General features: G+C 47.0%; 1 protein-coding gene, 1 long non-coding RNA gene and 1 other non-coding gene across 3 annotated transcripts in view; all 3 read right to left on the reverse strand.

The window, feature by feature from the left end:
- Nucleotides 1–4,019: 4,019 nt before the first annotated feature.
- Nucleotides 4,020–4,759, reverse strand: LOC124024576. The gene is made up of 2 exons (XR_006837014.1): nucleotides 4,650–4,759; nucleotides 4,020–4,533 (listed from the first exon to the last, which is right to left on the reverse strand). It is a non-coding gene; the product is annotated as an uncharacterized LOC124024576 (long non-coding RNA).
- An 821-nt stretch (nucleotides 4,760–5,580) lies between these two features.
- LOC124024578 (sodium/potassium/calcium exchanger 1-like) overlaps nucleotides 5,581–24,378 on the reverse strand; it is a 43,402-nt gene continuing 24,604 nt past the window's right edge. Inside the window, exons 7-16 of the mRNA XM_046338479.1 lie at nucleotides 20,676–20,679; nucleotides 20,335–20,384; nucleotides 20,070–20,137; nucleotides 19,960–19,981; nucleotides 19,686–19,748; nucleotides 15,839–15,930; nucleotides 13,852–14,124; nucleotides 13,396–13,485; nucleotides 8,009–8,175; nucleotides 5,581–5,911 (exon numbers count right to left, since the gene is read on the reverse strand). Coding sequence (XP_046194435.1) covers nucleotides 5,662–5,911; nucleotides 8,009–8,175; nucleotides 13,396–13,485; nucleotides 13,852–14,124; nucleotides 15,839–15,930; nucleotides 19,686–19,748; nucleotides 19,960–19,981; nucleotides 20,070–20,137; nucleotides 20,335–20,384; nucleotides 20,676–20,679 — 1,079 coding nt within the window. The 3' untranslated portion in view covers nucleotides 5,581–5,661. The remainder of the gene's footprint in view (nucleotides 5,912–8,008; nucleotides 8,176–13,395; nucleotides 13,486–13,851; nucleotides 14,125–15,838; nucleotides 15,931–19,685; nucleotides 19,749–19,959; nucleotides 19,982–20,069; nucleotides 20,138–20,334; nucleotides 20,385–20,675; nucleotides 20,680–24,378) is intronic.
- Nucleotides 16,970–17,037, reverse strand: trnag-ccc. The gene has a single exon. It is a non-coding gene; the product is annotated as a tRNA-Gly (tRNA).

Raw genomic sequence — 24,378 nt, forward strand, 5'->3', positions numbered from 1 at the left:
GGCTCCCCAGTGGGTGGACTGGCTCCCCAGTAGGTGGACCTGGCTCCCCAGTAGGTGGACCTGGCTCCCCAGTAGGTGGACCTGGCTCCCCAGTGGGTGGACTGGCTCCCCAGTGGGTGGACTGGCTCCCCAGTGGGTGGACTGGCTCCCCAGTGGGTGGACTGGCTCCCCAGTGGGTGGACTGGCTCCCCAGTGGGTGGACTGGCTCCCCAGTGGGTGGACTGGCTCCCCAGTGGGTGGACTGGCTCCCCAGTGGGTGGGCCTGCCCCAGTGGGTGGACTGGCTCCCCAGTGGGTGGACTGGCTCCCCAGTGGGTGGACTGGCTCCCCAGTGGGTGGACCTGGCTCCCCAGTAGGTGGACCTGGCTCCCCAGTAGGTGGACCTGGCTCCCCAGTGGGTGGACTGGCTCCCCAGTGGGTGGACTGGCTCCCCAGTGGGTGGACTGGCTCCCCAGTAGGTGGGCCTGGCTCCCCAGTGGGTGGACTGGCTCCCCAGTAGGTGGACTGGCTCCCCAGTAGGTGGACCTGGCTCCCCAGTGGGTGGACTGGCTCCCCAGTGGGTGGACTGGCTCCCCAGTGGGTGGACTGGCTCCCCAGTGGGTGGACTGGCTCCCCAGTGGGTGGACTGGTTTCCAAGTGGGTGGGCCTGGCTCCCCAGTGGGTGGATGTGGGTGGGCCTGGCTCCCAGTGGGTGGACTGGGTTCCCAGTGGGTGGACTGTCCCAGTGGGTGGACTGGGTTCCCAGTGGGTGGACTGGCTCCCCAGTGGGTGGACTGGCTCCCCAGTGGGTGGACTGGCCCAGTGGGTGGACTGGAGTGGGTGGGCCTATGCCCTCCCAGGCCCCACTATGACTTCATTTTAATTGACTGATTCCCATCTATACACTGTAACTCAGTCAAATCTTTGAAAGTGTTGCATGTTGCGTTTATATTTTAGGTCAGTCTAGTTCTGTTAGGAGATGTACAGTGCCTTGCGAAAGGATTCGGCCCCCTTGAACTTTGCGACCTTTTGCACATTTCAGGCTTCAAACATAAAGATATAAAACTGTATTTTTTTTTGTGAAGAATCAACAACAAGTGGGACACAATCATGAAGTGGAACGACATTTATTGGATATTTCAAACTTTTTTAACAAATCAAATTTTTTAACAAATCAAGAGAGAGACAGAGAGAGAGGAAGGGTGGAGGCAGAGAGATGTAGAGAGAGACAGAGAGAGGAGGGGTGGAGGCAGAGAGATGTAGAGGGAGAGACAGAGAGAGGAGGGGTGGAGGCAGAGAGATGTAGAGGGAGAGACAGAGAGAGGAGGGGTGGAGGCAGAGGGAGAGACAGAGAGGAAGGGTGGAGGCAGAGAGATGTAGAGAGAGAGACAGAGAGAGGAAGGGTAGAGGCAGAGGGATGTAGAGAGGGAGTCTCTCGATGTGCAAAACTGATAGAGACATACCTCAAGCGACTTACAGCTGTAATCGCAGCAAAAGGTGGTGCTACAAAGTATTAACTTAAAGGGGCTGAATAATTTTGCACGCCCAATTTTTCAGTTTTTGATTTGTTAAAAAAGTTTGAAATATCCAATAAATGTCGTTCCACTTCATGATTGTGTCCCACTTGTTGTTGATTCTTCACAAAAAAGTTTTATATCTTTATGTTTGAAGCCTGAAATGTAGCAAAAGGTCGCAAAGTTCAAGGGGGCCGAATACTTTTGCAAGGCACTGTAAGTCTAGAGTTGGGGGTCAGTAAGGGGGGCACCTGAACATAGATTATAATGCTTTCAGTTGTCTTGAGTGGACAACAACCGTTGAGTCCACTTGACCAGGTAAACACTTGAAAATCCTCCCAGGTTTAAAGTCCGCAGCAACATCTCTCTCGCCGGGGAAAATGCTTCCAACTCAGAATGAAATCATTGAAGTACCTTTATGACGTGACAATGTCCCCCCCCCCCTCCCTCCCATCCCCCCCTTTCAACACGTTAAACGCCTCTCCTGGCCGACTGCAATGTAGACGGACACGTCACCAGTCGTCTTACCTAACGTGAGGCACGCCGGTGACCTCCAATTACAATGTAACAACAGACTGATGTCATTGGCTAGAAGAGGACCTTTTTGTCAAGAAGGGTCCAATGAGAGCTGGCCACTTCAATGATTTGACAGCTGAGAACACCGATCGCAGAATAGCGCTACTATGCAAACATGAAACGTGACGTTGCTATTTTGAAAGCTAAAGATTGTTACCAACCACAACTAAGTGGTTAAGAGAGACCTGGACTGTCCCCAAAAAAATAATATCACTCATGATATCAGTAGTGTGAACAGCTTTTAAATGGTTTAGTTGTCAATCTCTGCAGATGAAGGGCTCTATTCAATCCGCGAGGCGGAAGTGTTCCTGATTGAGCAGAGACTGGCGGTAAACGATGCTCCATGGGAAATGATCTTTACATTCCCATCACAGAATCTGTCACTCTTCAGCTGTACAGACTGAATAGAGCTCTAGAAGGTTATTAGTCGTTCTAGAAGGAAATGACCTTTAAATTCCCATCACAGAATCTGTCACGCTTCAGCTGTACAGACTGAATAGAGCTCTAGAAGGTTATTAGTCGTTCTAGAAGGAAATTACCTTTAAATTCCCATCACAGAATCTGTCACTCTTCAGCTGTACAGACTGAATAGAGCTCTAGAAGGTTATTAGTCGTTCTAGAAGGAAATGTACAAACAAATGTTTCATTGTATTTAGGGTCAATGTATAATATTTGATCTGCTCTTTGAATAGAGAAGAGATTTTGTAAAAATGTTCCTTGTGTTGTTTTACAGCTCTGTGGATCTGATGATGAGATTAATCATGTTGGACTGGATCTTTAGAGTTGTCTCAGACTGGAAATAAAATCACTTCTACCGTGTCCAATCGTGTGTGTTTCTCCACAGGGATTTAATCACGTCTACCGTGTCCAATCGTGTATGTTTCTCCACTGGGATTTAATCACGTCTACCGTGTCCAATCGTGTATGTTTCTCCACAGGGATTTAATCACGTCTACCGTGGCCAATCGTGTGTGTTTCTCCACAGGGATTTAATCACGTCTACCGTGGCCAATCGTGTGTGTTTCTCCACAGGGATTTAATCACGTCTACCGTGGCCAATCGTGTGTGTTTCTACACAGGGATTTAATCACGTCTACCGTGGCCAATCGTGTGTGTTTCTACACGGGGATTTAATCACGTCTGGGATTTATGCTGAAAACGACGTCCACAGCCTTGGACAGCGAACGCCATCTTTGTGAACGCCGGGGGGGAAAATGACGTTTGAAAGACATACCGTCAACAACACACTTTGTTGTATATATTTTTCTGACAATACACCTTTTTGATTGAATCCTGGCTTCAATTTCAAATGACCTCAGAACATTTGTTTTCACACAACATAATGAATTAACCAATCAACACACCAATCACACCAATCAACACTACACCAATCAACACTACACCAATCAACACTACACCAATCAACACGACACCAATCAACACGACACCAATCAACCACACCAATCAACACGACACCAATCAACACTACACCAATCAACACTACACCAATCAACACTACACCAATCAACACTACACCAATCAACACTACACCAATCAACACTACACCAATCAACACTACACCAATCAACACGCCAATCAACACTACACCAATCAACACTACAATCAACAATCAACACTACACCAATCAACACTACACCAATCAACACTACAATCCAATCAACACGACACCAATCAACACGACACCAATCAACACGACACAATCAACACTACACCAATCAACACGACACCAATCAACACTACGACACCAATCAACCAATCGACACCAATCAACACGACACCAATCAACACGACACCAATCAACACTGCACCAATCAACACGACACCAATCAACACGACACCAATCAACACGACACCAATCAACACGACACCAATCAACACGACACCAATCAACACTACACCAATCAACACGACACCAATCAACACGTCACCGTGTATTGAATATTATTTTTATTAAAAGGATTTAATCGCAGCGTGGATTGTAAGTACAACATATGGATAGTTTACTATACATCAATACATTCTCTTTGCATCCTTCTGACCCCCACACAAGTGTATTGCATACATACGTAACACATTACACACTACAATGCTGACAGTTAATGATATAATGGTTACATATGGGGGGGGTCGTGTAACTAAACTACATTTCTATTACTATTCTAGACACTGAGTCATTCACACAAAGAACTCAAAAAGCTGCTGTACCTTTCTGCACCTGATAAACCGGGGTGTTTTTGTTTTTTTAACTCTAAAAGAAATGACTGTATTGACATTTATACACGGATGAACACTAAAATGGATGTGTTTGTGTGGCTGGACAACGTCTATGATTACTGAGTATCTCTTCAGGATGTTGTGGACAGACAACCTCTGCTGCATGTCAGTTCTGGTGAAGGAGACCAGCCATAGTCCAACCATGGAGGTGTCCACTGATTCAACAACACCTGGCTCAACACATACAACACAATCCCCTCTGTGGACAGTAACACTAGGGGACCTCTAACCCCCCTGTACGGTGAATGTTAGTGACCGACAACGATACAGTTTGATTCAACAACACCTGGCTCAACACATACAACACAATCCCCTCTGTGGACAGTAACACTAGGGGACCTCTAACCCCCCTGTACGGTGAATGTTAGTGACCGACAACGATACAGTTTGATTCAAATGACTTCCTGACACGCTCTTTTTCACATCCCACAATCCCCTCATGTGGACAGTAACACTAGGGGACCTCTAACCCCCTGTACCGTGAATGTTAGTGACCTTTCCAAGTGGGTGGAACGTTACAGTTTGGCTTATTATTTAAATGACTGGGTTCCTGGGTGGACGGGTTCTTTTTTCCAAGTCCCTCCTCCTCATTGGGTACTGTATGATGGACTGGGTACCCATAATGCTCTGTACAGTACAACATATTCAGTTTCATCTTTAGTAAAAATATAAAATAAAAAAAAGAAGAGGTTCCTGAAGCTAACATAATGGTTGGGTGGACTGGGTTCCAAGTGGGTGGGCCTGGCTCCCCAGTGGGTGGACTGGGTTCCAAGTGGGTGGGCCTGGCTCCCCAGTGGGTGGACTGGGTTCCAAGTGGGTGGGCCTGGCTCCCCAGTGGGTGGACTGGGTTCCAAGTGGGTGGACTGGGTTCCAATTGGGTGGACTGGGTTCCAAGTGGGTGGGCCTGGCTCCCCAGTGGGTGGACTGGGTTCCAAGTGGGTGGGCCTGGCTCCCAGTGGGTGGACTGGGTTCCAAGTGGGTGGGCCTGGCTCCCCAGTGGGTGGACTGGGTTCCAAGTGGGTGGGCCTGGCTCCCCAGTGGGTGGACTGGGTTCCAAGTGGGAGGGCCTGGCTCCCCAGTGGGTGGACTGGGTTCCAAGTGGGTGGACTGGGTTCCAAATGGGTGGGCCTGGCTCCCCAGTGGGTGGACTGGGTTCCAAGTGGGTGGGCCTGGCTCCCCAGTGGGTGGGCCTGGCTCCCCAGTGGGTGGACTGGGTTCCATGTGGGTGGACTGGCTCCCCAGTGGGTGGGCCTGGCTCCCCAGTGGGTGGACTGGGTTCCATGTGGGTGTGTCTGACCTCAGATGGAGACAGGGCAGATAATAATACGGTCTTCCAGCATCACGCTGAGCACCAGGAACACGAAGTAAAGCATGAACATGGTGAGGCCCAGAACGCGGCTCATCTTCCACCGACACGCCGCGATGCTGACGATGACGAAGAGGAGCATGACGAAGAGGAGCACGATGGCACAGAACAGACCGTTGGAGTTCACCGCCACCGGTACGCCGCCTTGCATCGCCGAGAAGATCAACCATGGAACAGGCAGACTGGAGTAATGTTGGGGGGGCAGACAGAGAGGAAGGGTAGAGGCAGAGGGATGTAGAGAGGGAGAGGAAGGGTGGAGGCAGAGAGAGAGAGAGGGGAAGGGTAGAGTTAGAGAGGGAGGGACAGAGAGAGAGGAGGGGTGGAGGCAGAGGGAGAGGAAGGGTAGAGGCAGAGGGATGTAGCGAGGGAGAGAGAGGAAGGGTAGAGTTAGAGAGGGAGAGACAGAGAGAGAGGAGGGGTGGAGGCAGAGGGAGAGGAAGGGTAGAGGCAGAGGGATGTAGAGAGGGAGAGAGAGGAAGGGTAGAGTTAGAGAGGGAGGGACAGATAGAGAGAGAGGGGTGGAGGCAGGAGGGAGAGGGAAGGGTAGAGGCAGAGGGATGTAGAGAGAGAGAGGAAGGGTGGAGGCAGAGGGATGTAGAGAGAGAGAGGAAGGGTAGAGGCAGAGGGATGTAGAGAGAGAGAGGAAGGGTAGAGTTAGAGATGGAGGGACAGAGAGAGAGGAGGGGTGGAGGCAGAGAGAGAGGGAGAGGAAGGGTAGAGGCAGAGGGATGTAGAGAGGGAGAGAGGAAGGGTGGAGGCAGAGGGATGTAGAGAGGGAGAGGAAGGGCAGAGGCAGAGGGATGTAGAGAGAGAGAGAGGAAGGGTGGAGGCAGAGGGATGTAGAGAGAGAGAGGAAGGGTAGAGGCAGAGGGATGTAGAGAGAGAGAGGAAGGGTAGAGTTAGAGATGGAGGGACAGAGAGAGAGGAGGGGTGGAGGCAGAGAGAGAGGGAGAGGAAGGGTAGAGGCAGAGGGATGTAGAGAGGGAGAAGAGAGGAAGGGTAGGGCAGAGGGATGTAGAGGGGAGAGGAAGGGTGGAGGCAGAGGATATCTCTGTAGTTATAGGGTCTAGGCAGAGGGAGAGGAAGGGTATAGGCAGAGGGGGAGAGACAATCACTTTTATAGAGTAGTAACATAAATTGCCTTGATTGTTTACAACAGACATCTCTGTAGTTATAGATTTATACACAGTGATATCTCTGTAGTTATAGAGGTCTATACTAACCCCATAGTGATATCTCTGTAGTTATAGTGGTCTATACTCACCCCATAGTGATATCTCTGTAGTTATAGTGGTCTATACTAACCCCATAGTGATATCTCTGTAGTTATAGTGGTCTATACTAACCCCATAGTGATATCTCTGTAGTTATAGAGGTCTATACTAACCCCGTAGTGATATCTCTGTAGTTATAGAGGTCTATACTAACCCCATAGTGATATCTCTGTAGTTATAGAGGTCTATACTAACCCCATAGTGATATCTCTGTAGTTATAGTGGTCTATACTAACCCCATAGTGATATCTCTGTAGTTATAGAGGTCTATACTAACCCCATAGTGATATCTCTGTAGTTATAGTGGTCTATACTAACCCCATAGTGATATCTCTGTAGTTATAGTGGTCTATACTAACCCCATAGTGATATCTCTGTAGTTATAGAGGTCTATACTAACCCCATAGTGATATCTCTGTAGTTATAGTGGTCTATACTAACCCCATAGTGATATCTCTGTAGTTATAGAGGTCTATACTAACCCCATAGTGATATCTCTGTAGTTATAGAGGTCTATACTAACCCCATAGTGATATCTCTGTAGTTATAGAGGTCTATACTAACCCCATAGTGATATCTCTGTAGTTATAGTGGTCTATACTAACCCCATAGTGATATCTCTGTAGTTATAGAGGTCTATACTAACCCCATAGTGATATCTCTGTAGTTATAGTGGTCTATACTAACCCCATAGTGATATCTCTGTAGTTATAGTGGTCTATACTAACCCCATAGTGATATCTCTGTAGTTATAGTGGTCTATACTAACCCCATAGTGATATCTCTGTAGTTATAGTGGTCTATACTAACCCCATAGTGATATCTCTGTAGTTATAGTGGTCTATACTAACCCCATAGTGATATCTCTGTAGTTATAGTGGTCTATACTAAGTGATATCTCTGTAGTTATAGTGGTCTATACTAACATAGTGATATCTCTGTAGTTATAGAGGTCTATACTAACCCCATAGTGATATCTCTGTAGTTATAGTGGTCTATACTAACCCCATAGTGATATCGAAGATGTTGGATCCCACTGAGCTGGACACAGCCATGTCTCCCAGTCCTTTCCGGGCCACGATGACACTGGTGATGAGGTCAGGGATGGAGGTGCCCGCTGCCAGGATGGTCAGGCCCATGATCTCCTCTGAGATGCCTATGGTCTCACCCACCTAGGGAGACAACAGTCAGTCAGTCAACCAATCAGTATCCCCACCTAGGGAGACAACAGTCAGGCAACCAATCAGTCTCACCCACCTAGGGAGAAAACATTCAGTCAGTCAACCAATCAGTCTCACCCACCAAGAGAGACAACAGTCAGTCAACCAATCAGTATCCCCACCTAGGGAGACAACAGTCAGTCAACCAATCAGTCTCACCCACCTAGGGAGACAACAGTCAGTCAACCAATCAGTATCCCCACCTAGGGAGACAACAGTCAGGCAACCAATCAGTCTCACCCACCTAGGGAGACAACAGTCAGTCAACCAATCAGTATCCCCACCTAGGGAGACAACAGTCAGTCAACCAATCAGTATCCCCACCTAGGGAGACAACAGTCAGTCAACCAATCAGTCTCACCCACCTAGGGAGACAACAGTCAGTCAACCAATCAGTATCCCCACCTAGGGAGACAACAGTCAGTCAACCAATCAGTATCCCCACCTAGGGAGACAACAGTCAGTCAACCAATCAGTATCCCCACCTAGGGAGACAACAGTCAGTCAACCAATCAGTCTCACCCACCTAGGGAGACAACAGTCAGTCAACCAATCAGTATCCCCACCTAGGGAGACAACAGTCAGTCAACCAATCAGTCTCACCCACCTAGGGAGACAACAGTCAGTCAACCAATCAGTCTCACCCACCTAGGGCACTAGTAATCAGTCGATACATATATCAAAATGTAATGTTTGACAAATACGTAGCACATCCTTTATTCATCCTGAGTGTAGACGGAGGCCAGGATTCAACCAGATCAGTGTTAACCCACGATTACCCACAATAACCCACGATTACCCACTACCACCCACGATAACCAACGATTACCCACAATAACCCACGATTACCCACAATAACCCCTGATAACCCACGATTACCCACTACCACCCACGATAACCAACGATTACCCACAATAACCCCTGATTACCCACAATAACCCACGATTACCCACGATAACCAATGATTTCCCACGATTGCCCACAATTACCCACGATAACACATGATTACCCACGATAACCAACGATTTCCTACGATAACCCACGATAACCGTAGCTCATCATTGCTTTTGTTTATAGTAGGTGGGGTCAGAAGTGTTACTGCGTTGGTGTTGTCAAAACCCCAGGAGGCGCCCAACGTTTTCCCTATCATTATCCCTATCATTATCCATACCATTATCCATATCGTTAGACCCTGTCATTATCCATATCGTTAGACCCTATCATTATCCATATCATTAGACCCTGTCATTATCCATATCATTAGACCCTATCATTATCCATATCATTATCCATATCATTAGACCCTGTCATTATCCATATCATTAGACCCTATCATTGGGCCCTATCATTATCCATATCATTAGACCCTATCATTATCCCTATCGTTAGACCATGTCATTATCCATATCATTCGACCCTATCATTATCCATATCATTCGACCCTATCATTATCCATATCATTAGACCCTGTCATTAGACCCTGTCATTATCCATATCATTATCCACATCATTAGACCCTATCGTTATCCATATCATTAGACCATGTCGTTATCCATATCATTAGACCCTATCATTATCCATATCATTAGACCCTGTCATTATCCATATCATTAGCCCCTGTCATTATCCATATCATTATCCATATCATTCAACCCTGTCATTATCCATATCATTAGACCATATCATTATCCATATCATTAGACCCTATCGTTATCCATATCATTAGACCATGTCATTATCCATATCATTAGACCCTGTCATTATCCATATCATTAGACCATGTCATTATCCATATCATTAGACCCTGTCGTTATCCATATCATTAGACCCTGTCGTTATCCATATCATTAGACCCTGGCATTATCCATATCATTAGACCCTGTCATTATCCATGTCATTATCCATATCATTAGACCATGTCATTATCCACATCATTAGACCCTGTCATTAACCATATCATTATCCATATCATTAGACCCTATCATTATCCATATCATTAGACCCTATCATTATCCATATCATTAGACCCTGTCGTTATCCATATCATTAGACCCTATCATTATCCATATCATTAGACCCTGTCATTATCCATATCGTTATCCGTATAATTAGACCCTATCATTATCCATATCATTAGACCCTGTCATTATCCACATCATTAGACCCTATCATTATCCATATCATTAGACCCTATCGTTATCCATATCATTAGACCCTGTTGTTATCCATATCATTAGACCCTATCATTATCCGTATCATTAGACCCTATCATTATCCATATCATTAGACCCTGTCATTATCCATATCATTAGACCCTGTCATTATCCATATCATTAGACCCTATCATTATCCATATCATTAGACCATATCATTATCCCTATCATTAGACCATATCACTATCCATATCATTAGACCATGTCATTATCCATATCATTAGACCCTATCATTATCCATATCATTAGACCCTATCGTTATCCATATCATTAGACCCTGTTGTTATCCATATCATTAGACCCTATCATTATCCGTATCATTAGACCCTATCATTATCCATATTATCCATATAGACCCTGTCATTATCCATATCATTAGACCCTGTCATTATCCATATCATTAGACCCTATCATTATCCATATCATTAGACCATATCATTATCCCTATCATTAGACCATATCACTATCCATATCATTAGACCATGTCATTATCCATATCATTAGACCCTATCATTATCCATATCATTAGACCCTATCGTTATCCATATCATTAGACCATGTCATTATCCATATCATTAGACCCTATCATTAGATTCTATCATTGTCCATATCATTAGACCCTATCATTAGACCTATCATTATCCCTGCCGTTAGACCTATCGTTTGACCTATCATTATCCCTACCGTTAGACCTATCATTGGACCCTATCATTGGACATATCGTTAGACTTATCGTTATCTATATCATTATCCCTATCATTAGACCTATCATTATCCCTATTGTTAGACTTATCATTATCTCTATCATTATCCACGTCGAATGGCCCCGTCATTAGACCCGTCATTAGCCCCGTTGTTGGCCCCGTCATTAGACCCTATCGTTAGCCCCGTCGTTAGGCCCTATCGTTAGACCCTATCGTTAGACCTGTCGTTAGACCCTATCGTTAGACCTGTCGTTAGACCCTATCGTTAGACCCATCGTTAGCCCTATCGTTAGCCCAATCGTTAGCCCAATCATTATACCCTATCGTTGGGCCCTATCGTTAGACCCTATCGTTAGACCCTATCGTTAGCCCCATCGTTAGCCCCATCGTTAGACCCCATCATTAGACCCGTCGTTAGACCCTATCGTTAGACCCTATCGTTAGACCCAATCGTTAGACCCTATCGTTAGACCCTATCGTTAGACCCCATCGTTACCCCATTATTAGACCCTATCATTAGACCCTATCGTTAGACCCTATCGTTAGCCCCTATCGTTAAACATTATCGTTAGCCCCTATCATTAGACCCATCGTTAGACCCCATCATTAGACCCGTGGTTAGACCCTATCGTTAGACCCTATCGTTAGCCCAATTGTTAGACCCTATCGTTAGACCCCATTATTAGACCCGTCATTAGACCCTATCGTTAACCCCATCATTAGACCCGTCATTAGACCCTATCGTTAGACCCCATTATTAGACCCGTCATTAGACCCTATCGTTAACCCCATCATTAGACCCGTCATTAGACCCTATCGTTAGACCCTATTAGACGTTAGACCCTATCCCCCATATCGTTAGACCCTATCGTTAGACCCTATCGTTAGACCCTATCGTTAGCCCTATCGTTAGACCCTATCATTAGACCCCATCCTTAGACCCATCGTTAGACCCCATCTTTAGACCCAATCGTTAGACCCTATTGTTAGTCCCTATCATTAGACCTTATCGTTAGCCCTATCGTTAAACCCTATCATTAGACCCTATCGTTAACCCCATCATTAGACCCATCATTAGACCCTATCGTTAGACCCTGTCGTTAGACCCAATCGTTAGACCCTATCGCTAGACCTGTCGTTAGACCCTATCGTTAGACCCTATCGTTAGACCCTATCGTTAGACCCTATCGTTAGACCCTATCGTTAGACCCTATCGTTAGACCCTATCGTTAGCCCCTATCGTTAGACCCTATCGTTAGACCCTATTGTTAGACCCTATCGTTAGCCCCTATCGTTAGACCCTATCATTAGACCCGTCGTTAGACCCTATCCTTAGCCCTATCGTTAGACCCTATCGTTAGACCCTATCGTTAGACCCTATCCTTAGCCCTATCGTTAGACCCTATCGTTAGACCCTATCGTTAGACCCTATCCTTAGATCCTATCGTTAGACCCTATCGTTAGACCTATGATGGACATTGCCATTGGATGTACTAGTAGAAACCTCCTGCAGCTGTGTTAAACTCAAACACTAAAATGCTTGAAGTTATTTTTATTTTATTTTTTTAAATTTGAACCTTTATTTAACTAGACAAGTCAGTTAAGAATACATTCCTATTTACAATGACGGCATACCGGAGAACAGTGGTTTAACAACAGTTTTTTTTACCTTGTCAGCTTGGGGATTCGATCTAGCAACCTTTCGGTTACTGGTCCACCTTCTAACCACTAGGCTACCTGCTGGTTACTAGTCCAACCTCTAAATACTAGGCTACCTGCTGGTTACTGGTTCACTCTCTAACCACTAGGCTACCTGCTGGTTACTGGTCCACCTTCTAACCACTAGGCTACCTGCTGGTTACTAGTCCAACCTCTAAATACTAGGCTACCTGCTGGTTACTAGTCCAACCTCTAACCACTAGGCTACCTGCTGGTTACTGGTTCACTCTCTAACCACTAGGTTACCTACCTGCGTGTTACCTCGGGTCTGTCTGTTACCTCGGGTCTGTCTGTTACCTCTGGTCTGTCTGTTACCTCGGGTCTGTCTGTTACCTCGGGTCTCTCTGTTACCTCGGGTCTGTCTGTTACCTCGGGTCTGTCTGTTACCTCGGGTCTGTCTGTTACCTCGGGTCTGTCTGTTACCTCAGGTTATCGCTGATCTGATTAAATCCTGGCCTGAGTCAAAGAAGCACTGGACTAATAGTTTCTAAACAAGATGGAAGTCATGTGATCTAAAAACCCAACCAGAGTGATACCTGATGTGCCCACCAGACCATTAGATAGGAGAACACAGCGATCCACGTGATGGAACCAATAAACGTCATGGCGAAGTATTTTCTGGAAGCCTGAGGAAGAACTCACAGGAAGCTCATATCAGCATGACATTAGAAAGATATTTTTTGTTCTACATTTTGGCCACTTTGCAGGACACAAAATGGCGTGAATGTAAAGACAGAGATGATAAAGACAGAGATGATAAAGACAGAGATGATAAAGACAGATGATAAAGATAAGATGATAAAGACAGAGATGATAAAGACCAAGATGATAAAGACCGAGATGATAAAGACAGAGATGATAAAGACAGAGATGATAAAGACAGAGATGATAAAGACAGAGATGATAAAGACCGAGATGATAAAGACAGAGATGATAAAGACAGAGATGATAAAGACAGAGATAATAAAGACAGAGATGTAGGTGATATGTACCGGGTTGCGTACGTCGGGCACAGTGAGCCACAGAGGGAACACTATCGGTAGGAGGAAAAGATATGTGGCCTGTTTACGTCTGGTGTCTGGCCATTCTAACGACAGGGGTTCCTCGTTCTCTTCACCCTCTTCCTCTTCTTCCTCTTTATTTTCCTCATCGTCCTCTTCGTCTTCGTCATCCTCGTCTTCCTCATCCTCACTCTCTTCTTCACTCTCGTCCTCCTCGCCGCTGTCTGAGCCGTCGGACCCCCCTGCGCCCGCTGGCCCCTCGTCCTAGTGAAGAGGGAGAGAGGGTGAGAGAGAAGGGTCGTAGGGGTAGAGTAGTGTTATGAATTTACTCTCTCCTATCTCTCTCCACCCTCTCTCCACTCTCTCTCCTCTCTCCTCTCTCCTCTCCCCTCTCCCCTCTCTCCTCTCTCTCCTCTCTCCTCTCTCTACCGTCTAGGTCTCTGACGGGTCTGGTTTCTCCTATCTCCCCTCTCCCTCTCTCTCCTCTCCCCTCTCGCCTCTCCTCTCCCCTCTCCCCCTCTCTCCTCTCTCCTCTCTCCTCTCTCCCTCTCTCTACCGTCTAGGTCTCTGACGGGTCTGGTTTCTCCTATCTCCCTCTCCCCTCTCTCTCTCTCTCTCCCCCCTCTCTCTCTCTCTCTCTCTCTACCGTCTAGGTCTCTGACTTTCTCTATCTCCCCTCTCTCTCTCCCTCTCTGGTTTCTCCTATCTCCCCTCTCCCTCTCCCTCCCCTCTCTCCTCTCTCCCCCTCCTCTCCCCTCCCCTCTCTCCTCTCTCTCTCTCCCGTCTCTCTACCGTCTAGGTCTCTGATCTCCCTCTGGTTTCTCCTATCTCCCCTCTCCCTCCCCTCTCCCCTCTCTCCCCTCCTCTCTCTCTCTCCCTCTCTCTACCGTCTAGGTCTCTCTCTGGTCTCTCTCCCCTCTCCCCTCTCTCCTCTCCTCTCCCCTCTCTCTCCTCTCTCTCCTCTCTACCGTCTAGGTCTCTGACGGGTCTTGTTTCTCCTATCTCCCCTCTCTCCTCTCTCTCCTCTCTCCTCTCTCTCCTCTCTCTACCGTCTAGGTCTCTGACGGGTCTGGTTTCTCCTATCTCCCCTCTCTCCTCTCTCCCCTCTCTCCCCTCTCTCCTCTCCTCTCTCTACCGTCTAGGTCTCTGACGGGTCTGGTCTCTCCTCTCTCCCCTCTCTCCCCTCTCTCCCCTCTCTCTCTCCTCTCCTCTCTCTACTGTCTAGGTCTCTGACGGGTCTGGTCTCTCCTATCTCCCCTCTCTCCCCTCTCCCCTCTCTCTCCTCTCTCTACCGTCTAGGTCTCTGACGGGTCTGGTCTCTCCTATCTCCCCTCTCTCTCCCTCCTCTCTCCCCTCTCTCCCCCCTCTCTCCCCTCTCTCCTCTCCTCTCTCTACCGTCTAGGTCTCTGACGGGTCTGGTCTCTCCTCTCTCTCTCCTCTCCCTCTCTCCTCTCCTCTCTACCGTCTAGGTCTCTGACGGGTCTGGTTTCTCCTATCTCCCCTCTCTCCCCTCTCCCCTCTCTCTCCTCTCTCTACCGTCTAGGTCTCTGACGGGTCTGGTCTCTCCTATCTCCCCTCTCTCCCCTCTCTCCCCTCTCTCCTCTCCTCTCTCTACCGTCTAGGTCTCTGACGGGTCTGGTCTCTCCTCTCTCTCCTCTCTCTCTACCGTCTCCTCTCTCTCTACCGTCTAGGTCTCTGACGGGTCTGGTTTCTCCTATCTCCCCTCTCTCCCCTCTCTCTCCTCTCTCCCCTCTCTCCCCTCTCTCTCCTCTCCTCTCTCTACCGTCTAGGTCTCTGACGGGTCTGGTTTCTCCTATCTCCCCTCTCTCTCCTCTCTCCCCTCTCTCCTCTCTCTCCCGTCTGAGTCTCTGACGGGCCTGGTTTCTCCTATCTCCCCTCTCTCCCCTCTCCTCTCTCCCCTCTCCTCTCTCCCCTCTCCCCTCTCCCCTCTCCCCTCTCCCCTCTATCCTCTCTCTACCGTCTGAGTCTCTGACGGGCCTGGTTTCTCCTCTTCTTTAGGTGTGGTCTGGAAGGTCGAGGGTTCGGCCTGCTCAGTCTTCTCATGTCCAGCTGAAAAAAGACAGACACAAGACACAACCAATAAGCAACATGTCAGATGTTTACCTTTACATGTGAGTCATTTAACAGACTCTCTTATCCAAAGACACTTACAGTGGTGAGTCATTTAACAGACTCTCTTATCCAGAGACACTTACAGTAGTGAGTCATTTAACAGACTCTCTTATCCAGAGACACTACAGTAGTGAGTCATTTAACAGACTCTCTGATCCAGAGATACTTACAGTGGTGAGTCATTTAGCAGACTCTCTTATCCAGAGACACTACAGTAATGAGTCATTTAACAGACTCTCTTATCCAGAGACACTACAGTAGTGAGTCATTTAGCAGACTCTCTTATCCAGAGCCTCTACAGTAGTGAGTCATTTAGCAGACTCTCTTATCCAGAGACACTTACAGTAGTGAGTCATTTAGCAGACTCTCTTATCCAGAGACACTACAGTAGTGAGTCATTTAGCAGACTCTCTTATCCAGAGACACTACAATAATGAGTCATTTAGCAGACACTCTTATCCAGAGACACTACAGTAGTGAGTCATTTAAGAGACTCTCTTATCCAGAGACACTACAGTACTGAGTCATTTAAGAGACTCTCTTATCCAGAGACACTACAGTAGTGAGTCATTTAACAGACTCTTATCCAGAGACACTACAGTGGTGAGTCATTTAACAGACTCTCTTATCCAAAGAGACTTACAGTAGTGAGTCATTTAACAGACTCTCTTATCCAGATATACTACAGTAGTGAGTCATTTAACAGACTCTCTTATCCAGAGACACTACAGTAGTGAGTCATTTAACAGACTCTCTTATCCAGAGACACTACAGTAGTGAGTCATTTAACAGACTCTCTTATCCAGATATACTACAGTAGTGAGTCATTTAGCAGACTCTCTTATCCAGAGAGACTTACAGTAGTGAGTCATTTAGCAGACTCTCTTATCCAGAGAGACTTACAGTAGTGAGTCATTTAACAGACTCTCTTATCCAGAGACACTACAGTAGTGATTGCATACGTTTTCATTGGTACTGATCCCCCGTGGGAATTGAACCCACGACCCTGGCATTGGGAGTGCCATGCTCTACCGACTAAGCCACATGGTACATATGTTCAATGTAGGGGGAGCAGCAGGTACAGTAAGTGACCGTTCAGGGGGGGGGGGGTGTCCCTAGGAGGAGCAGCAGGTAAGGTAGGTGACCGTTCAGGGGGGTCCCTAGGAGGAGCAGCAGGTAAGGTAGGTGACCGTGTGACTCCTAGTGGGGTGTGACTCCTAGTGGGGTGTGACTCCTAGTGGGGTGTGACTCCTAGTGGGGTGTCATGACGTTGCCCTCTTTGGGTACAGCGAGCACCATCCCCCTCTCTCTCTCTCTCTCCTACATCCAGGCTGCTGTTAGTCAGGTCATAAATTCCTGGAGGAGATTCTTCCTCATGGCCAGACAGTACAGAGAGATAATGAGTTTTCATAGAGAGAACAAAGGAATTTCTTCCACATCACAGAACTTGAGAAGTGAACAATATTCATGTTCTGGAGAATGTATAAACGGTCGGTGAAGTAGCCAGCTACGAACTGGTCCGTTTGGTACAATTTTGTGAAACTCATGAGACACAATACAGCCACATTACCATAACTCTGTTTATACAAGAGTCTCAGTTGTGAGGCTTGCATCTAATTGTTGTATAAAATGAATGAGTAAAGATGAAACTATTTGTGAAATTATGTAATGTGATTTACTTCTGTTTAATAAAGGAAACTCATTAATTTAGTTTAACTAAATCATAGGCCCCATGAGCACAGACATTGATCTGGCGTCATGGGACAGCCCCTTTCTGCTCTTCTGAATATAACCCCCACCTTGGGAATTTATCTTCAGACCATGTTTCTCTCAATTACGAGAGGGCCGACAACCGCCGAATCATCTATTCTATAACAACATTGCTGAATGTTACTCTGAACTATCCATTCTAACCATGGCAGAGAGAGAGGGGGTGGACAAACTCTCCAACAGATATCACGGCCACACACTGAGTGGAAATAAAAATATATATTGCAATTATTCCCAAATGAGTGAGCTTTCATGTGCAAAGGATTAGCATTTCAATTGTTCTAATTATCAACTTTGTCGTGTCTTTTGTCGTGTCGACCCTTTTTGTCCACCAAGCCGCGATACCTGTTTATCCCACTAGGGAAACTCCGTTATCATTTCCTTGTAACTATCTACTGTTTGTTTGTTTCTGCATTTCTGGGATTATTTAGTTAGTTAATTAATTATTTAAAACAATTTATGTATGATTCATAGTGAAGACTGGGTTCGTGCAGATAACCAACAATTTACAACGTTTGGAATGAGACTAAAGAATAATTCATTAATTGGAGGACTAATTGATCAGATATTAAAATAACTGAAAGTTATATTAGGAAAATTAAAAAATGATGTAATCTGAATATTTTCCATGGTGCCCCGACTTCCTAGTTAATTACAGTTACATGATTAAGTTAGTTTAATCACGCATTCTACTCGCCAGTGTTCAATCATTAATGAACCAACTTGACGAGCTCAGGACGAGGATCTCCTTCCAGAGGGACATCAGATCCTGTAACATACTCTTGTTTTTCTGAGACTTTCCTCCGACATCCAGAGGGATTATATACAACCGGCGGGTTTTTATCGATTTCTGAGTGGATAGGAAGCAGAATCTCTCTGGCTAAGAATAAAGGTGGTCGGCTCTGCTTAATGACCAACAACACATGTTTTTTGAGTAGATAGGAAGCAGAATCTCTCTGGCTAAGAACAAAGATGGTCGGCTCTGGACCAACAACACATGTTTTTTGAGTGGATAGGAAGCAGAATCTCTCTGGCTAAGAACAAAGGTGGTCTCTGCTTAATGACCAACAACACATGTTTTTTGAGTGGATAGGAAGCAGAATCTCTCTGGCTAAGAACAAAGGTGGTCGGCTCTGCTTAATGACCAACAACACATGATGCGAAACGTACAGGAACCTGCGAGATTCTGCTCCCCCGACTCGGAATACTTTGTCATCAAATGTTGCCCTGTGGACAGGGTGGTATGCTGCTGGCTATTATGATTATTATTATTATTATATTGTAGGCCTATGTCATATGCCAAAAACTGTGTAACTAAAGGTTAACGAGCCATGAATCAAAAAGACGATGACCCCTTCCTCTGTCACACACACACGGCACATCTGCATGTTAACACGTGTTGATTGGGTCGGTGTTAGGGCCCCCATCTGCATGTTAATCTCAGTGTTGATTGGGTCGGGCCCCATCTGCATGTTAATCTCAGTGCCGGCCGTGCAGGGCCCCATCTGCATGTTAATCTCAGTGTTGATTGGGTCGGTGTTAAGGCCGCTTCAGCCTGTGGTTGTCATAACCCTGAGAGACTGTAATGGCCTGGACCACTGAAGGACCTCATTAGACCACACACACACACACTGAGAGGCCCAATGATTACAGAGTACGAACCCAAATCAACTCCACCGCGACCCCTGTTCCCAACAAGCACAACTCCATCCAGACAGAGACGAATGCACAGATTAACAGGTGTCTGTATCAATGTACCACCTTTCCAGTTATTACAGACTAACAACACAACACAATGAGTCCCATCACCACACTGAGTCACATCACCACACTGAGTCACATCAACACACTGAGTCCCATCACCACACTGAGTCACATCAACACACTGAGTCCCATCACCACACTGAGTCACATCACCACACCACACTGAGTCACATAAACACACTGAGTCCCATCACCACACTGAGTCACATCACCACACCACACTGAGTCACATCACCACACCACACTGAGTCACATCACCACACCACACTGAGTCACATCACCACACTGAGTCACATCACCACACTGAGTCACATCACCACACTGAGTCCCATCACCACACCACACTGAGTCACATCAACACACCCCACTGAGTCACATCAACACACCACACTGAGTCACATCAACACACCACACTGAGTCACATCAACACACCACACTGAGTCACATCACCACACTGAGTCACATCAACACACCACACTGAGTCACATCAACACACCCCACTGAGTCACATCAACACACCACACTGAGTCACATCAACACACCACACTGAGTCTCATCAACACACCACACTGAGTCACATCACCACACTGAATCACATCAACACACCACACTAGGAGTCATATCAACACACCACACTGAGTCACATCACCACACTGAGTCACATCAACACACCACACTGAGTCACATCAACACACCCCACTGAGTCACATCAACACACCACACTAGAGTCACACCAACACACCCCACTGAGTCACATCAACACACTAGAGTCACATCAACACACCACACTGAGTCACATCAACACACCACACTGAGTCACATCAACACACCACACTGAGTCACACCAACACACCACACTGAGTCACACCAACACCACACTGAGTCACATCAACACACCACACTAGGAGTCATATCAACACACCCCACTAGAGTCACACCACCACTAGGAGTCACATCAACACACCCCACTAGGAGTCACAGCAACACACCACACTAGGAGTCACACCCCACTAGGAGTCACACCAACACACCCCACTAGGAGTCACACCAACACACCCCACTAGGAGTCACACCAACACACCCCACTAGGAGTCACACCAACACACCACACTAGGAGTCACACCAACACACCACACTAGGTGTCACACCACACTAGGAGTCACACCAACACACCACACTAGGAGTCACACCAACACACCCCTGGAGTCACACCAACACACCTCACCTAGTCAGGCCTGGAGTCACACCTACAGGCCTGGATCTCACCTATAGACCTGGATCTCACCTATAGGCCTGGATCTCACCTATAGGCCTGGATATCACCTGTAGGTATGGATCTCACCTATAGGCCTGGACCTCACCTATAGGTATGGATCTCACCTGTAGGTCTGGATCTCACCTGTAGGTCTGGATCTCACCTATAGACCTGGATCTCACCTATAGGTCTGGATCTCACCTGTAGGTCTGGATCTCACCTGTAGGTCTGGATATCACCTATAGGCCTGGATCTCACCTATAGGTCTGGATCTCACCTATAGGCCTGGATCTCACCTGTAGGTCTGGATCTCACCTGTAGGCCTGGATCTCACCTATAGGCCTGGATCTCTCCTATAGGCCTGGATCTCACCTATAGGCCTGGACCTCACCTATAGGTATGGATCTCACCTGTAGGTCTGGATCTCATCTATAGGTCTGGATCTCACCTGTAGGTCTGGATCTCACCTGTAGGTCTGGATCTCACCTATAGGCCTGGATCTCACCTATAGGCCTGGATCTCTCCTATAGGCCTGGATCTCTCCTATAGGCCTGGATCTCTCCTATAGGCCTGGATCTCTCCTATAGGTCTGGATCTCACCTATAGGTCTGGATCTCACCTATAGGTCTGGATCTCACCTGTAGGTCTGGATCTCACCTGTAGGCCTGGATCTCTCCTATAGGTCTGGATCTCTCCTATAGGCCTGGATCTCACCTATAGGCCTGGACCTCACCTATAGGCCTGGACCTCACCTATAGGCCTGGACCTCACCTATAGGCCTGGATCTCACCTATAGGTATGGATCTCACCTATAGGCCTGGACCTCACCTATAGGTATGGATCTCACCTGTAGGCCTGGATCTCACCTGTAGGTCTGGATCTCACCTATAGGCCTGGATCTCTCCTATAGGCCTGGATCTCTCCTATAGGCCTGGATCTCTCCTATAGGCCTGGATCTCTCCTATAGGTCTGGATCTCACCTATAGGTCTGGATCTCACCTATAGGTCTGGATCTCACCTGTAGGTCTGGATCTCACCTGTAGGCCTGGATCTCTCCTATAGGTCTGGATCTCTCCTATAGGCCTGGATCTCACCTATAGGCCTGGACCTCACCTATAGGCCTGGACCTCACCTATAGGCCTGGACCTCACCTATAGGCCTGGATCTCACCTATAGGTATGGATCTCACCTATAGGCCTGGACCTCACCTATAGGTCTGGATATCACCTATAGGTCTGGATCTCTCCTATAGGTATGGATCTCACCTGTAGGTCTGGATCTCACCTATAGGTCTGGATCTCACCTGTAGGTCTGGATCTCACCTATAGGTATGGATCTCACCTGTAGGTCTGGATCTCACCTATAGGTATGGATCTCACCTGTAGGTCTGGATCTCACCTATAGGTCTGGATCTCACCTATAGGTATGGATCTCACCTGTAGGTCTGGATCTCACCTATAGGTCTGGATCTCACCTGTAGGTATGGATCTCACCTATAGGTATGGATCTCACCTATAGGTATGGATCTCACCTGTAGGTCTGGATCTCACCTATAGGTATGGATCTCACCTGTAGGTCTGGATCTCACCTATAGGTATGGATCTCACCTGTAGGTCTGGATCTCACCTATAGGTCTGGATCTCACCTGTAGGTCTGGATCTCACCTATAGGTATGGATCTCACCTGTAGGTCTGGATCTCACCTATAGGTCTGGATCTCACCTGTAGGTATGGATCTCACCTATAGGTATGGATCTCACCTGTAGGTCTGGATCTCACCTATAGGCCTGGACCTCACCTATAGGTATGGATCTCACCTATAGGCCTGGACCTCACCTATAGGTCTGGATATCACCTATAGGTCTGGATCTCTCCTATAGGTATGGATCTCACCTGTAGGTCTGGATCTCACCTATAGGTCTGGACCTCACCTATAGGTATGGATCTCACCTATAGGTATGGATCTCACCTATAGGTCTGGATCTCACCTGTAGGTATGGATCTCACCTATAGGTCTGGATCTCACCTGTGGGTCTGCTGTGTGTCCTGCTGTCTACCATCCCGCTGGCTGCTGGGTTAACTCTATCCCTCAATGCAGTCTGAGACATTGAGGATTACCACGTACAGCTGACTGTGAGCTGTTTAAAATGTCTGTGACTGTTTCTCATCAACAACAGGTTGGCATGTTTGCATGCCTCAAAGAGCTACAATGACCAAGAAATAGTGGAAACACTATAAAAAGTACTTGTACATGCTACAGGGATAGTTTTGAGACACATAACTTCATGTAACTAGGCAAGTCAGTTAGGAACAAACATCAACCCAAACGCAATGTGTATACAGAACGTTAACATTCACAGAACATAACGACAACATCAAACCCAACGCACCGTGTATACAGAACGTTACGAGAACATTCACAGACGCTAACCAAATCAAGCACTAAACGTACAGATAACGGAATGGCCTTAGTTTCCTCTGCACCGACACCTCCGTCCTGACCTCCCCATTAAAGGTTGTTGTTTCTAATTGGCAGAGATACGGCAGGTAAAATGACCAGTTACCACGGAGACACAACATATCCACACGCTGCCTCGTGGAGAGTAATGTATGATGGAATATGACCAGTTACCACGGAGACACAACATATCCACACGCTGCCTCGTGGAGAGTAATGTATGATGGAATATGACCAGTTACCACGGAGACACAACATATCCACACGCTGCCTCGTGGAGAGTAATGTATGATGGAATATGACCAGTTACCACGGAGACACAACATATCCACACGCTGCCTCGTGGAGAGTAATGTATGATGGAATATGACCAGTTACCACGGAGACACAACATATCCACACGCTGCCTCGTGGAGAGTAATGTATGATGGAATATGACCAGTTACCACGGAGACACAACATATCCACACGCTGCCTCGTGGAGAGTAATGTATGATGGAATATGACCAGTTACCACGGAGACACAACATATCCACACGCTGCCTCGTGGAGAGTAATGTATGATGGAATATGACCAGTTACCACGGAGACACAACATATCCACACGCTGCCTCGTGGAGAGTAATGTATGATGGAATATGACCAGTTACCACGGAGACACAACATATCCACACGCTGCCTCGTGGAGAGTAATGTATGATGGAATATGACCAGTTACCACGGAGACACAACATATCCACACGCTGCCTCGTGGAGAGTAATGTATGATGGAATATGACCAGTTACCACGGAGACACAACATATCCACACGCTGCCTCGTGGAGAGTAATGTATGATGGAATATGACCAGTTACCACGGAGACACAACATATCCACACGCTGCCTCGTGGAGAGTAATGTATGATGGAATATGACCAGTTACCACGGAGACACAACATATCCACACGCTGCCTCGTGGAGAGTAATGTATGATGGAATATGACCAGTTACCACGGAGACACAACATATCCACACGCTGCCTCGTGGAGAGTAATGTATGATGGAATATGACCAGTTACCACGGAGACACAACATATCCACACGCTGCCTCGTGGAGAGTAATGTATGATGGAATATGACCAGTTACCACGGAGACACAA

This window comes from Oncorhynchus gorbuscha, unplaced genomic scaffold (assembly GCF_021184085.1).
Source record: "Oncorhynchus gorbuscha isolate QuinsamMale2020 ecotype Even-year unplaced genomic scaffold, OgorEven_v1.0 Un_scaffold_1929, whole genome shotgun sequence".
Lineage (NCBI taxonomy): Eukaryota > Metazoa > Chordata > Actinopteri > Salmoniformes > Salmonidae > Oncorhynchus > Oncorhynchus gorbuscha.